Source organism: Cervus elaphus, chromosome 22 (genome assembly GCF_910594005.1).
Source record: "Cervus elaphus chromosome 22, mCerEla1.1, whole genome shotgun sequence".
Taxonomy (NCBI): domain Eukaryota; kingdom Metazoa; phylum Chordata; class Mammalia; order Artiodactyla; family Cervidae; genus Cervus; species Cervus elaphus.
The window spans coordinates 7,167,087-7,180,835 of record NC_057836.1 but is presented as its reverse complement, the minus strand read 5'-3'; the positions used below and the strand labels follow the sequence as shown (position 1 = coordinate 7,180,835).

General features: G+C 61.9%; 2 protein-coding genes across 3 annotated transcripts in view; one reads left to right on the top strand and one right to left on the bottom strand.

Moving 5' to 3' along the window:
* Positions 1-1,681, top strand: part of SREBF2 (sterol regulatory element binding transcription factor 2) — a 56,519-nt gene extending 54,838 nt beyond the window's left edge. Inside the window, exon 20 of the transcript XR_006336558.1 lies at positions 84-1,681. The gene's annotated coding sequence lies outside the window, so the exon portion shown is untranslated. The remainder of the gene's footprint in view (positions 1-83) is intronic.
* Positions 1,682-3,961: 2,280 nt separating this feature from the next.
* SHISA8 (shisa family member 8) lies at positions 3,962-13,597 on the bottom strand. Of its 2 annotated transcripts, XM_043880617.1 has the most exons (5): positions 9,334-13,597; positions 8,564-9,215; positions 5,876-6,009; positions 5,027-5,173; positions 3,962-4,652 (listed from the first exon to the last, which is right to left on the bottom strand). In XM_043880617.1, exons 2-5 carry the CDS (start codon positions 9,085-9,087, stop codon positions 4,258-4,260), a joined length of 1,200 nt encoding a protein of 399 aa, XP_043736552.1. In that variant the 5' UTR covers positions 9,088-9,215; positions 9,334-13,597; the 3' UTR covers positions 3,962-4,257. The 2 variants fall into 2 exon arrangements, with proteins under 2 accessions (XP_043736552.1, XP_043736551.1); XM_043880616.1 differs by having other exon boundaries at positions 8,564-13,597.
* Positions 13,598-13,749: the final 152 nt, after the last annotated feature.

The window sequence follows — 13,749 nt, the reverse complement described above, 5'->3', positions numbered from 1 at the left end:
CTCTCCCTCCTCTGTCTCTCCCTCCTCCCTCTGTCTCTCTTTCCCCTCCCTCTGTCTCCCTCCTCCCTCCGTCTCTCTCCCTCCTCCTCTGTCTCTGAGTCTCTCCCTCCTCCCTCTGTCTCTCTCTCCTCCCTCCGTCTCTCTCCCTCCTCCTCTCTCTCTGAGTCTCTCCCTCCTCCCTCTGTCTCTCCCTCTTTGTTTGTCTCTCAGTCTCTGCCTCCTCCTCTGTCTCTTGTGTCTCTCTCCTCTTCCCTGTGGGAGCTGAGGGACAAACCTTGGCTTTGGAGCGGTCACCTGCCGAGGCTTCTGGACCACCTCTGGCTAGTGGGCCCCTGGGAGCTGCTGCGGAGAGAGGCCCCAGTGGGCCTGAGCGGGAAAGATAGGGCGGGCAGGAAATGGGGGTTCCCTGACTTGAAAGTGGCAGGGGGAGCTCCCAGGCTGCCCAGTCCCACCTCCAGCCCTCCCAGGACTCTTTTTTTCCTCTGAAAATCTCCCCACTCCCTTTTCCTGCTTCCTTGTTTTTTTTTTAATCAGGCTTTCCCTCTGCGGGACATAGGTCTCTGGGCACCATGCGCTCCACACGTGGCGCTGTGCCCAGCACACCCCCCTTTTATATGAATGTTTTTATATCTGTGTGCTTGGAGTTGCCGTGATGCAAGGCTGAGTTGCTGTGGCATCTTTATTTCTCTCCCCGGGTCCACGTCCCCTCCCCTGTACCTGACAAAGTGAATTCATTGTTTTCTCTTCATTACACAGGACAGCCAGGGGAGGAGCGAGCCCAGCCCTGGGGAGGTGGGTGGGAGGCGGGGGGCAGGCTTGGGGATGGGTGAAATTGTGTTGGCATTATTTTTTAATTTTTTTAAAAAATAAATGGTCTTATTTAATTGTCCTGTTCCTTCCCACTCCCCCGCCCCCTGGGATGTCAGCCCAGTCTCGGGGTACACCCCCAGGGGGCTGGGAGAGAGAGTCACCCACCAGGACTGAGGACCAGGGGCCTTCAGTGTGGGTTCTCCGCTCTCTTGGGCTCCCTCCCACCCCAACTCCTACCTCCACGGTCTATTTTTATCCCTAATTCTTGACCTGAACATAAGCCAGGCTGGCAGGGACCAGACCCCAACCCGTCCCCAGACAAGCCCCTTTTTGAGGTGGGCACAGGGTTGCCCGAGGTGGGTACTAGGATCAAAGCCCCCTTCCTTGAGGGGGTCCTGTGAGGAAGAGTGGCCCCACTTTTCTGGATGCCCAGGCTTGGCATCTACCTGGGGCCTGAGGGCTGCCTGGCACCCGGGGCCTGCGGGGAGGCCAGGAGGGGCTGCCCTCCTCCCTCCCTGTGCCTCTCACCCCCTTGGGCTGGTTGGGGCAGAAAGTGGGCAGGGGCCCCAGCACAGACTGAGGGTACAAACAGCAAGGGCTCCCCTCATGCCGAGAGCAGGCTTCACCCACGAGCTTGGACCTCACCCACTTTTTCTCTTCTGCCCCCACCTTAATTTATGGCCCCTGCCCCCTGGGTGAGCCAGCCTTTGTGTCATGTGTATATACCGTGCCTTTTCTCATGATGGTTTCGGGGGGGAGGGGGTGGGTTTTTCACTGAAACGTGGGCAATGCCTGTGGCTTCCTTGATATGGAATCATTCACTGTGTCCTGGATGTAGGTTATTGAATAAACACAGATTGGTACCACCTGGCGTGAAGCGTGTGGGGTCTGTGGTGTGACTGCTGGGGTGACCGGCCAGGCGGCTGCGTGGCTTGGCCTCCAGTGGGTCTGGAACCAGGGGTCATCTCTCCCCCTTTGCCAAGAGGTCCTAGGGGCTTTGGGCTGACAGACCTTCCTTGCCTGCCCATGCTCCTGGCCCCATCCTCCCAGCACCAGCTGTCTGGCTCACACTGCAGGGCTGGGACAGACCTGGGCGAAAAGGGGTGTTGGTGGTGGTGGTGCTGGGGTCAGAGGTCACCGTATGCAGGACACAGCTCTGGCAGCTTAGCAGAAGGCAGCAGTTCTTTGGGATTTGGGGTGCTAAGCCCTCCTGGGTTCACCCCTGAGAAGCCTCTCCTCAGTTGGGTTTCCCCATCTCCTTGGAGGCAGAGAGCTTCTGAGATGTGGCTTGCAGGTCACATCTGAGTCCAGCTCCTGTGCTTCCCAGCCAGGTCCCCTTGGAAGTGCGGGTGGCAGGGGTGGGGGGGGCGTCCCTTCAGCCTCCACAAGCCTGTGGAGACAGCCAGCCCCTGCCTGTGATGGCCTGTTGGCCAGTGTGCACCACCCGGCGCACGTGAAGTGCCAGTTTGTAGGGAGGGCCCGTGAGGCTGGGGAGGGGCCAGGCCACAAGGAGTGTGGGGGCCGTGTGGGCAGGCGGGTCAGCAAGGCCCGTGGGGATGAGTCTGGGGGCCGAAGTGCGTGGTCCATAACCCAGCCCCCGGCTGAGAAATGGGCCAGGACCCTTGAGCCATCTAAGCCACTCCCTTCTCTGAAGGACATACAGAAGGCCACTGTCCCAAGGGCCAGAACAGCCTGTGGGGGTGGGGGGTTGGGGGGGGGCCGCTGTAGTTGGTCCTTGTCCACAGTCACTAGAGTATTTCCAGTGGAGGCCTGGCCCCCTGAGATGGAGATCCAGGGCCCCTTGGGACTGAATAAGCAACGAGGTCACGCCCACCTCCCAGCCTAGCGTCTCCAGGGCCTGTGTCACCAGGGTGGGTGGCTGTGGGTGGCTGATGTGTGCCCAGGAACCCAATCCTTTTGTGAGTCTCTACGGGATCCGTGACTCAGCACCCACCCCCCTCCCCCAGCTCCATACAGCTGCAGGATCCTCTTGGGGGCACCCCCCCACACACCCTGGGTTGAGGGTGTGAGAGCCACCTTCCCTGTGAGCCATGGGGGTCCCCACTGCAGGCATAACCATGGACCCTGGGCTCTGTTCTGACCTGGGGCTTCTGGGCTTTGGTTTTCTCAAGAGAATGTAAGAAAGGGCAAGGTGGACCCTCCTACAGGTGAAGAGCTGGAGGGTTTGGGGGCCTCAGGGCAGCCCAGCCAGCAGGAGGAAGGCCAGAGACTAGCTGGGAGCATGGGGCCCCTCTGCCAACACACACTGCCATTCCACCACCAGATCCACAGTGCCGGCAGAATACGGAAGAGTCCTAAACTGCCGTCAGTTGGGTGACCTTGGCATGGTACTGAGGTCTCAGGACCTCAGTTTCCTCATCTGTCCAGCCACACGCTCACGGGGCTTTCGTGAGGATTAAATAGAAGAAATAGCAAATGGCAGCCATTGTTATTAAGACAATATACTGTGCCTAAGATAACCAGTGAGGGGCATAACCCAGCCCTCAACCTCCCACCAGTGCCTGGCACAGAGGAACTTAATGCACGCAGGGTGTTGGCAGTGCCCTGGGCCACAGCCAGGAAAAGGGAGAGCTGGCAGCGCCAAGCCTGAGGGGGGGCAAGCACCCTGGTGGGGGCACTGCCAAGGCTCTGGGTCCACCAGCCCTATCCCTGTTTCCCCCAGAACAGCCACTGGGAGCAGGCTCCCCCATCCTGAGTACCAGCTGTCTCCCGGCCCACTGCCCACGCCCATCAGGGGGGTGGCCCCGGGCCAAGCTGGCCAAGTGGCCTGCAACCCAGGGGCCGGCCCAGGGCCAGACAATGTCAATGAGGATCAGCCAGGCTCAGCCAAGTCAAGCAGGTGACTGGCTGGAGGGGCTCTCCTCCGTTCAGGGGCATGGACCCTCGGGGGCCCACCAGCTCTCTCTCCTGTGCCAACCTCCAAGATGGCTGGGGCCTAGCTGCCGCCTCTCCCATGGCTCCTCCTGGTGTGGACATTCCGGCTGGCTTTCAGCCCTGACCACCCTCACCAGCTACTTCCCATCTCCCAGAGCGCTTGCCCACCAGCTCTCAGTCCTCTGCTCTTGCACATGCTGTGCCCTCTGCTGGCACTGCCGTCTGTCCAGTCAATGACCAACACCTCCACCATCAGTGCCTCTCAGAGCCAAGCTGGGGCCCCTTTATTCTCAGGGATGGGAGTCACAGAAAAGGGTTTACTTACACAAGGAGCCCCCAGGACAGAACCACTGGCCTTATCCAGTGGGCCTCAGCCCTGCAAGACTCCAAGGCTTCTCCTGGTTCAGTCTGGGCAGCAGAAGGGCTGGACTTCAAGGCTGGCACCCCTCCTTCCACGGCCTGGGCCCACCCGATGAGGCCCGTGGCAAGTCTCCCGGGCAGAAGAGGGCTCCCGGCGCTGCAACGCCTCCAAGAGAATCGGCAGCCCCTTCTTCACACGGTGACCTCAGCTTTGCTGTTGGTGCTCAGGTGCCGGGGTCCGCGGACCGCGCTGCCGTAAAGGCCAGGGGCCTGCGGGCTGAAGGCCTCGGGCAGCTTCTCCACGCTGAACTGGCTCCGGGGCGCGTGGCCCGCCCGTCGCGGCGCCGGGGAGGCGTGAACCACCAGGTGGCCGCGGGTAGCGGGCCGGACTGGGCGGCCGGCGGTCCAGGCCTTGTAGTGGCCCGATGGGGTGGAGCCGGCAGGGGGCGCGTAGCCCGGGGGCGCCCAGGGGCAGGCGTCGAGCAGCTCAGGCAAGTCCTCGGGAGGCCTCCGGGCTCGCACCGGGAGGGTCAGCGGGGCGGGTTCCGTGGCGGGAAAACGCTGGTAGAAATCTGGCGCGGAGGCCTCTGCGGGTCCAGACAGCCTTGAGTCGGGGTCGGGGCCAGACCTAGACCTCGGGGCGTGGCCAGGTCCCGGGGGCGGGGTCAGGCCTCGGGGCGTGGCCAGGTCCCGGGGGCGGGGCCTCAGCGCCTCCCGGCTCAGACCCACTCAGGCTACGCTCCCGGCTCTACATTCGGCTCTCCGGCCCCAGACCCGCGGCCTGATCAGAGAAGGGTGCGGTGCGGCGAAGGCATGGGAACCGATCGGCGAGGGGGCAATGCGGACGCTGGCTGGAGCGCCGGGAACTTTAGAACTGGGACGCCGAACTATGCAATCCAGGCGCTTGCACCTCCGCGGGTGCAGTGGGCCCGGCGCTCCCCGCACAAACCCTGCCTCTCACCTGCGGCCTTGAGCGAGGCTGCCTTGAGGGTGGCGTACTTGGCGAAGTCGGGCTGCCGCGTCAAGTTGCCGCCGCCCTGCAGCCGGGGTGCGCGTGGGGGCCCCGCAGTCACCGAACCCAGGGGCACGTTGTTGGGGCGTTTCTTATCTGGAAGGAGGAGATGAGACTCGGCTCGCTGACTGGAAGACATCCCGCACCTCTTTGCAGCCCACTCCCCAAGGGCAATTGACGATCACTTGTGAGATGACTTAGGAACTTATTCCTCCTCTGTCTCCTGACGGCAGAATCTACAGTACCTCGGACAGAGCCTGGCTCAGAATAAACGTGAATAATAGCAGCCAGCCCTGAGGGAGTGCTCATCTAACGGATGACTTGCCAGCTTGTTCGATTGGAGCCTGGCGCTGGGGCTCAGAATCGGCTTCTCCCAGAGAGGAAGAGAATGTTTGAGGATTGGAACCCATAGTGGGGGGAGGGGAGGTGCTGTCAAGCCTGTGTCACCAGCAGGAGTCCAAGAAGGAGGCACCAGCTGGAAGGAAAAGGCCCACAAGAGGCCACAGACACAGACCAGTCAGACCCCAGGGCTCTGAGCCAGAGCCTAGGACCAGGCAGACCCAGAGTCTGAACTGGGCATCCCTGAATCTGGACTCTTCTTCACAGAGTTCCAGAGGCTGGAGGTTGCAGGACCCCGGGAGGGACTCTGTGCACCACAAGGAGCACAGAGGCGGGAAGCTCACTTCGATCTGGGAAACGGCACACAGCCTCAGCGCCCGGGTCCCCTGCTCCCAGGCCCTCCTGACAAGGCAGCTCTGTGCTGTGGATCAACAAAGGCCGGGCCACTAGCCGCCTCACCTGTGCTTTTGTGGGGGGAGCCCCGGGGAAGGCCATCACCCATCTGCACCTGGACACAGCTACCCAGAGGTGGGCCCAGAGGTGGAGGCAGTGGCTCCTGGGGGCCGGGCTGCTTCAGGAGCTCCGTCAGTGTCCTGTGGGGAAAGAGTGGTGACAGGCAGCCTGTTTCCCCACCAGCCAGGTCTGGCCCATCAGAGGAAGCCCCCGCCATGACTTCTCACTGTGTGGCCCTGGGCAGCTCTTTCAACCCCTCTGGCCTCCCCTCTCCCCAGTGATTAACCTCAAACATCTAGTTTCCTCTCCCAGACATGACCTGTAGCCCCAACATGGCCGACTCTCAGAGCAGGTCAGGAAACTAATGCGGTCATATGTAACCAGGACCACTTTATTTTCCAAAGGCTCCCCCCCTCCCCTTTCTGGAGTCTACTCCCCAAGACCCTCCATATTGCGCCCCCTCTCTCAACACAAGCATCTGAGCATCTCTGGCTTCTGGGCTTTGTGCTACTCCTTCTCCGTCTCCTCTGGGATAACTCCTACTCATTCTTCAAAGCCCACCAGAATCCTTCCTCTACCAGGAAGCCTTTTTTTTTTACCTGCCTGCCTTCCTCCCCTCTTGCCGCAGGGGTTTCTGCTGTGTTCCAGGACAAGCAGGGAGGATGGACAGTGCGGGGAAGGAGGAGCCAGGAGACCCCGCAGTGCCAGCCCCGCACCAAAGGCTGTGTGACCTTGGTACCGGGACACCCAGCCCCCACCCAGCTGTGACGGGATCTGACTGAGCCTTCCCCACAGACAGCCAAACCCAGCCTTCAGCCCAGCTGCCTTCAGAGTCCAGAACCCATGATTTTCTCCTCGCTGGGGCCTCAAATGACTGATTTCATGCTGAAGCCCACGGAGATGGGACACCTGGGATGGGCGCAGTTGGCTGCAATGTGGCAGGAGCTGAAGGTCTCCTAGTGGCTGCCTGAGCTGATCCACGTGCCCTGCTCACTCCTTGGCTGCTCACCCCCGTGGTCTCATCTCTGAGCACCCACCAGCCAGCTCTCCCAAATACCTGAGAGATTTTCATGCCTCTGAGCCTTTGCACAAACTTTCTCCAGAGACAGACTCGGACTCCCCACCAAGCCGTCTGAGAAGCCTTCCCTGACCAGCAAGCTCAACAAAGCAGAATTAAGGGTGTGACTTGAGGGGAGGAGGGCAGGGACTCAGAGCACACCCACACACAAGCTCCAGGTCTCCCCAAAAAAGAAATGGAGTCAGGGCACATAGGAGCCTAAAGCCCAGACAGAAAAAGGCACTGGCCCACGCGACACAGCACATCAGGGGTGGCCCGGCTCTTCCCGAAGCATCACTAGACCTGCTTCCTGGTCCCCTGAGGACAAAGTGGGTTCCGGATGAATGTGTCCCTAGGCTGCTACAGCTGTTCCCCTCCACCATCATGGCCCCCAGGTCCTGCTGCCCCGCTCGGACCAAGGACAGGCCCTGTCCTCTCCCCCTCACCCAGCTCCAGGAGGCTCCAAGCTCAGGAGGCCCAGGCCCTGCTCCGGGAGCATCCAGCACCCAGGGTGAGAGGCACCACATCGCACGCAGCACAGCGGCTGAAGCCAGGGTTCCAGTCCCGGTTCCAGCCTACAGCTGCCTTACAGCAGGTGGGCTGGGTGGTCTGGAGGTGAGGGGTCCCACAGAGTGCCAAGGAAGCCCTCCTGCCCCTGAGGGAAGTCTAGGAGTGGGGAAGCATTAACACCTAGCCCGCCCAGGCATGGGGGCCTCTCTCCACGATCACTTCTAAGTACCAGCCTGTCGCACACCGTGTCTGCAGCCCACACACCCAGGGGAGCCGGGCCTGGATGAGTGAGAGAGGAGGGCACAGGCCCCAGGACATGGGGTGACTGGGGGCATGTGAGTGTGTGTTGGGGTATGGGGTGTGGGTGAGGGTTTCAGGTTTGGGACACTGAATCCCAGAGTCCCTTTCCCAGCTGAGGTAGGGAACCTGAGTCCTGTGACCCCCACTTAACACAAAACTCAGAACTCAGCACCTGTCCAGACCGCAGCCAAAATGAACCTGTACGGCTCCCAATTCGGATCCCCTTCTAGCCAGGGGGCACTGAGTGGGGTGAGATGGGGAGGTCTTCTAAGAACACTAGGGAAATAAGGTCAGGCCTGAGTCACAGCTTTGGGGGTGGGGTGGGGGGTGGGGAGTGGGAAGGGAAGCAGGAGGGGAGAGAGCCAAGGGAGCCACAGAAAATGTCCCTTCCCTGGGGACCTGAGATGCCCGACGCTACGTCAGTGCACAACGCCCAACCCAGCGCTAGTTGGGCTCGGGCCCCAGGCCCCCTCCCCTAGGCACGGATTTTGTGCCCTCTGTCAAGCGACCTGCCCTCCCCCCAACTCCGGAGGAGGCGGGAGCCGCGGGGGAAGGCGGCTCAGCACCCAGCTCCCGCCGGAAGGTCAAGGGGAGACGGCGCGGTATCAGCTGTCTCCCTCCGTGAAGGGGGGATGGGGGGAGAAACAGACTTGGAGACAGTCAGAAGCGGGGAGGCAAAACCTGGAGGAGGGGGCTGTTGAGAGGACCGGAGGTCCCAGAGGGTCAGGAAGAACGCAGGATCGCGAGGGGGAGCCCACCCGGCAGGCTGGCCGTCCAGGGGGTGAGGAGGGGGTCCCGGGCCTCGGCCCCGGGCCGCGCGCGCTCACCTGGTCACGGTGCGCCGCGCGCGCGGGCTGTGCGCTCTCTCCAGGCCCAGGCGCGCCCCGATGCCCGCTAGCACCAGCAGCGCGGCGACGCCGCACACCGCGTAGACGGCCGTGTGGCTGCGTTCGCGGCCCGGGTCCCGGGGCGCGGCGGCGTCGCGGGCGCGCGCGGGCGGCCGGCCAGTCTGCACCCAGGCCGGCGTGTCGTAGTTGGAGCAGCGGCTCTGGTCCAGGCGCCGCGGCCCGTCGTGGCAGCAGAAGCGGTAGCCGCACGTGCCGCAGCAGAAGTTGTAGGCGCCCGAGCTGCAGTTGAAGGGCGGGTCCCACTGGCCCATCACATCGTAGTAGCCGCGGCAGCGGTCGCCCCCGGCTGGGGCCGCTGTGCCTGGAGCCGCCGGCTCCTGCGCCTCGGGGGCCCCCGCGCGGCCCGACGGCGGCCGCGCCAGCAGCAGCGCCAGCCAGAGCCCAAGCCCGAGCCCCGGCAGCCCGCGGCGGCCGCGCAGCCCCCGCACCCCGGCCCGCTCCATCGGGCCCGCGCCTTCGGCTACAGCACCCGGCGCATGGCGGCGCGCCGCGGCTCCTTCCCGCCGCGCTCCGGTCCCGCTGGTCCGCGCCGGCTGGGATCGCACCCGCCTCGCCGCCCTGCCGCTGGCTCCTGGAAGACACCGTCTGTGTCGTCAGCCTCCCGCGAGGACCCCAGGTCCTGGGGCGGGGTTCGGTCTGGGCCTCGCGGGGCCGCGTCTCCAGTGGGCGCGTACTCTTCGGAGGCTCACCTCGGACCCGAGCTGGCCAGTCGGCGCCCTGGGACTGCCCCTACCCCGGGCCGGGCGGCGGGTCCTCGCCTGCGCGCGGTCCCGGCCCGGCGGGTGTGCGAGTCCCGGGCCTAGCGGGGGCGGCGGGCCGCCGGATACCACTGCCTTCCCGCCGCCCGCTCCGCGCTGCCCGCGCTCTGGCTGCGGCTCCGGCTCCGCGCGGGCTCGGGCGGGCGGGGGAGGGAGGGAGCGGGGGAAGGAGGGCAGGCGGGAGGGAGGCAGGGCCGGGGGAGGAGCGCGGCCGCGGCGGCGGGAGGGCGGGGGCGCGGCGGGCCCCGCACCGGCGGAGCGCCCCACCGAGACCCTCCCTAAAGGCCCGCCGCGAGCGGTCCTCGGATCGGGCGCTCCAGGGCACGCAGCCCAAGGCTCTCGGTACTGTTCCTTCGGACACTAGGCCCGCCGCGGGAGCGCATGTGTTTACAGGTGCGGGGACTGAAGGGACCGGGAAGCCCTGGCGGGTCGCTGTTGTACCCCGTCCTCCCCGTGCCCTCCGCCAGTTCCGATCCAGACACAAGTGTGGCTTGAGGCAGGGCCATTCCCTTCTGCGCGCCTCGATTTTCTGGCTGTTAAATGGGAAGGAAACTTCCAGCAGAACCGCAGCAGAGGGCCAAGTTTAGGTTCTCTCCAGGCCGCCTAGGATTCAGTGTTAACCCTGGGACACGAATCTGGGTCCCAGAACTTCCTGGACGCTGGGCTGGGGTCCTGCGGTGACCACACGCCTATGAGCGATGGACATGGCCTAGTCTGGCGCTCCCTGGATCTCTCCTGCCATTCCAGGTGAGAAAGGGAGGAGATTGGTTTAGCCTCAGGGACTCCACTTGGGGCAGAGCCCTTGTCAGACCCTTCGCCCTGGTCCCCACTGGACCCTCAGGTCCTTTCTCAAGCCCGGGGGGTAGGGGTAGGGCCCGGGAGGGAACCTACTCAGAGCACTACTCAGTTATGATTGTGAAGTTTGTTTTAACTGCACAATGCGATCCGAGCAACCCAGGTGAGGTGCCTTGTTTTTTCCCTGCCTCAGTTTCTCATTTTAACATCAGAAACTGTCTCTTCTGGCAGGGAGGGGTCAATATGGGGCCTCCCACTGTCTAGATGAGAGCACCGACTGCGTGGGCCAGTTCCCTGGTGTCCCCGCAGTACAGACTTCTGCCACATCTGCTGAATGAATGAAGTGACTCTAGCCTCGAGTTTCAGATGAAGAATTTGAGCTCCTTGCGTCCTTCCTGCTCCCCCTTGCATCCTGTCTTCACTCAGTAACTGGGATCAGCTTATAAAAATGGAGGAGGTGGAGGTAGGAAGGAGACAGATTTACATTTAAAGGAGGATCAGGTTTTCTGTTGATGAGATGAGGGGCTGACAGGCTAATTTCAGGGCTAAGACAGGAAGGAGGGTGACCTCCCTACAAAGCCCTCCCCCATTCCTTATGCCCTGGCCAAAAACAGACTGCTCCTCTCTCCTCCACCCACAAACATGCTTTGGATCCAGCCCAGGAGACCCTACCCTACTAAAAGGCTTTATTACAATTTTAGAGAAAAAAGGAAATAGATGAATAAAGGAATAAAATGAAATTGCCTTAGTCATTACCAGGGAAAACTGATGATTTACAAACTGCTTTGTAACTGGTTTTTCATTTACTCCTTGCTGTCAAACCTTCCGTATATTATTCTGCTTTAGGACTTTGTGTTTTCTGGTGCATCCTTTGCTGCTTGTTTAGCTGGTATTCCTAGAAAATGGAATCCATGGCACAGACTGCCTAGTTTGTATCCATGCCCCCAACACACACTGCCAAGCAGCCCTCCGGGTCACTGAGTCTCGGAGGGTGACTGCGTCTGCCCTCTTTCCCACCCTATTGCTGGGCACTAGGTTTCAAGAGGCTTGTCACTGCTCCCCAGGACTGTGACCTCTTCCTGGGTAACATGACCCTGTTGGACCCAGAGCAAGTCTTCCAATGCTGTGCTCCTCCCTGGGCCCCTCTCCTGCACCTACTCTCTTGGCATCATTGGATGCCCTGCCCAGCTTCCACCCCAAATTGATCGCAATCAGGATATATGTCTCCATTTATCCAATGAAGGAGCTGGATTCCAGACACCCCGATACCATAGCCCCAAGGGACTGATGTCCAACCTCCAACTCCTCCCCACACCCATGGCTTCCTCCCCATCTCAGTCTGGCTTAGGGGTCAGCCAGGAACCATAGATGCCCACATCTACTGGGTCCGTGCCAGGCACTCAATGCCCTCTCCATGTGAACATTCAGCCTTGGGGTGGAGGATGACCCAGAGAGGGCAAATGCAAAGAGAGACCACAGCTGACTGGTGGAGCCTGGGGTCTGACCGTCCACTCAGCTGACACCGTCCCCCAGGTGCCCAGCCATGTGCTTGGCAAGGGGATCTAGAGATGGAGCAGTCCAGTTAAGGGGGGACCCCCTTGTCCAAGTTGCCCTCCCTGGACCCTGGGATCTCTCTCCATGACAAGGCTCCAGAGCACCGGCCCCTCATCTCCACTGCCCGCCGCCCCCAAGCCTGTATCACCAAAAGTCATCCATTGATCCAGGCTTAAAATAACCCCTGGCATCTGCAGCGAGCTCCACGGGGCGGGCAGAGGAGCCGAGTCTCTGTTCATGAAGGGCACCTGCCCTGCCCCCAGCTCCGAGAGCTGGGATCTGGAGTGTGTGGGTGTCTGAGTGTGCTCGAGAACATGAGTGAGTGTGTACACATCTGGGGCTGGCACGACTATGAGGGCTTTCACTGCAGGTGGGCATGTGCGTATGTGTGTGTGGCAGTGTGAATGTGCCTGTGCACAACCCTCCCTGTTGAGTCCTCACCTGGTGCCCAGGTTTGGCTGGGCAGGGCTCAGAGTCCTGAGAGGAGAGATCAGGGATATACATTAAGAACCTGGCCTGGGCCTCAGCCTCCGGATTCTAGGTGGTAGGTAACCAGTCTGCCCAGCCTTTCTAGAGAGAAACCCAAGACCCCAGGAAGGGGAATGACTTGGCACACAGCCTGGGAGGGCCGGAGTCTGGCCTGGAACCTGCATTGTGTGCCCCAAACCTACCTTCTGACTAGTTCAGTACAGAGAAAGCAGCTGGAGGCCCCCGGCCCAGAGGCCCGGCAGTACCCCCAGTGCTAACACCTGGCACATCAACTCCTCCATGAAACCCTGGGCCCTCCCACAGGTTGTTTCTTCCTGGAATGCCTTTCCAGCCCCTCACACTGAGAACTCCTATTTATTCTTCACTTTGGATCCAGACTAATATGAGTTGGAATTCTGACTCTAATAAGACTGATCAACATTTCTGGGCCTCAGTTTTCTCATCTGCAAGATGGGCTGCTAGCTCTTCTTCCTCGGGGCTGCAGGGAGCGGCCAACGGGTCTCCGGTCGAAAAACATAGGAGCCTGCAGCCTTTTGGGAGCCCCCACCACAGCTGTGCTAAGACGGTTATTCCACCGTGGGTGCCCTCCGTGAGTCATTGCCAAGCCCATCTTGCTCCCATTTCGTCTATGGTGGAAGGTTACCCAAGAAGCAGATATTGCAATTGCAAGGGACCATGGATTCCCTGCTAGTGCAGATGCTGAAGAATGTACGTTGGGGGGGAGGTCTGCAGGGGAGGACCCGAGGCTCCTTTGTCTCCCTGAGAGGCAGTTCGTGACTCAGGCTCCAGCTGTGGGAGGGACGGGATGCGCCCGGGCTCCTGAGGTCTCGAGGGAGCAGGGGGGGTTGGAGGTGGGGACTGGCGCTGGGTGCTGGAGCTCAGCTTCCCTTCGCAAACACGCGTGCACGCAACGAAGGTGCAAGTCTGGAGCTGCCCACAGTGACCTTAGACCCAGAGAGGACATGTGTTCGGCGGAGGCCATACCGCGCCTCCACTCCGCACAGGTGCTCTCTAACACCGCCTGCATGCCAGTTCCTAGGACAGAGCTCCGAGGTCAGCTCCGAGCGCGCAGCGCCGAGCCGGAGGAGAGGGACAGAGCCGGGTAGGCCACCTCTCCCCAAAGTCGGGGCCAAGCCCCTTCATTTGGACCCCTTCCGGCTCGGGTCGCGGTCCTCGGGCCTCGTTTGAAGACGGGGACCCCGCGTGAGCGCGGCGGTCCGGAGTTTGGAGTCTACAATTATCTCGGTGCCCTGCTCCTACACGACCTGCCTTTTCCCTGCAGGTGGGCCTCGGACCCACCCCTTCTACCAGCTCCTGGCCCCGCCCCTTTCCTGATACCCCGAGGCTTGGAGTTCCTCAGCCCCACCTCCCTCCTTGACCCCGCCCTCGCCACGCCTCTGGCCCTGGCCCCACCCTCCCTCCCGCAGCCCCGCCTTCCGGTGCCCGAAGGCAGGCGGTCCAGGTGCCCCGGGTCTCGCTGACCGCAGGAGCCGCCGACATAGACTTTCA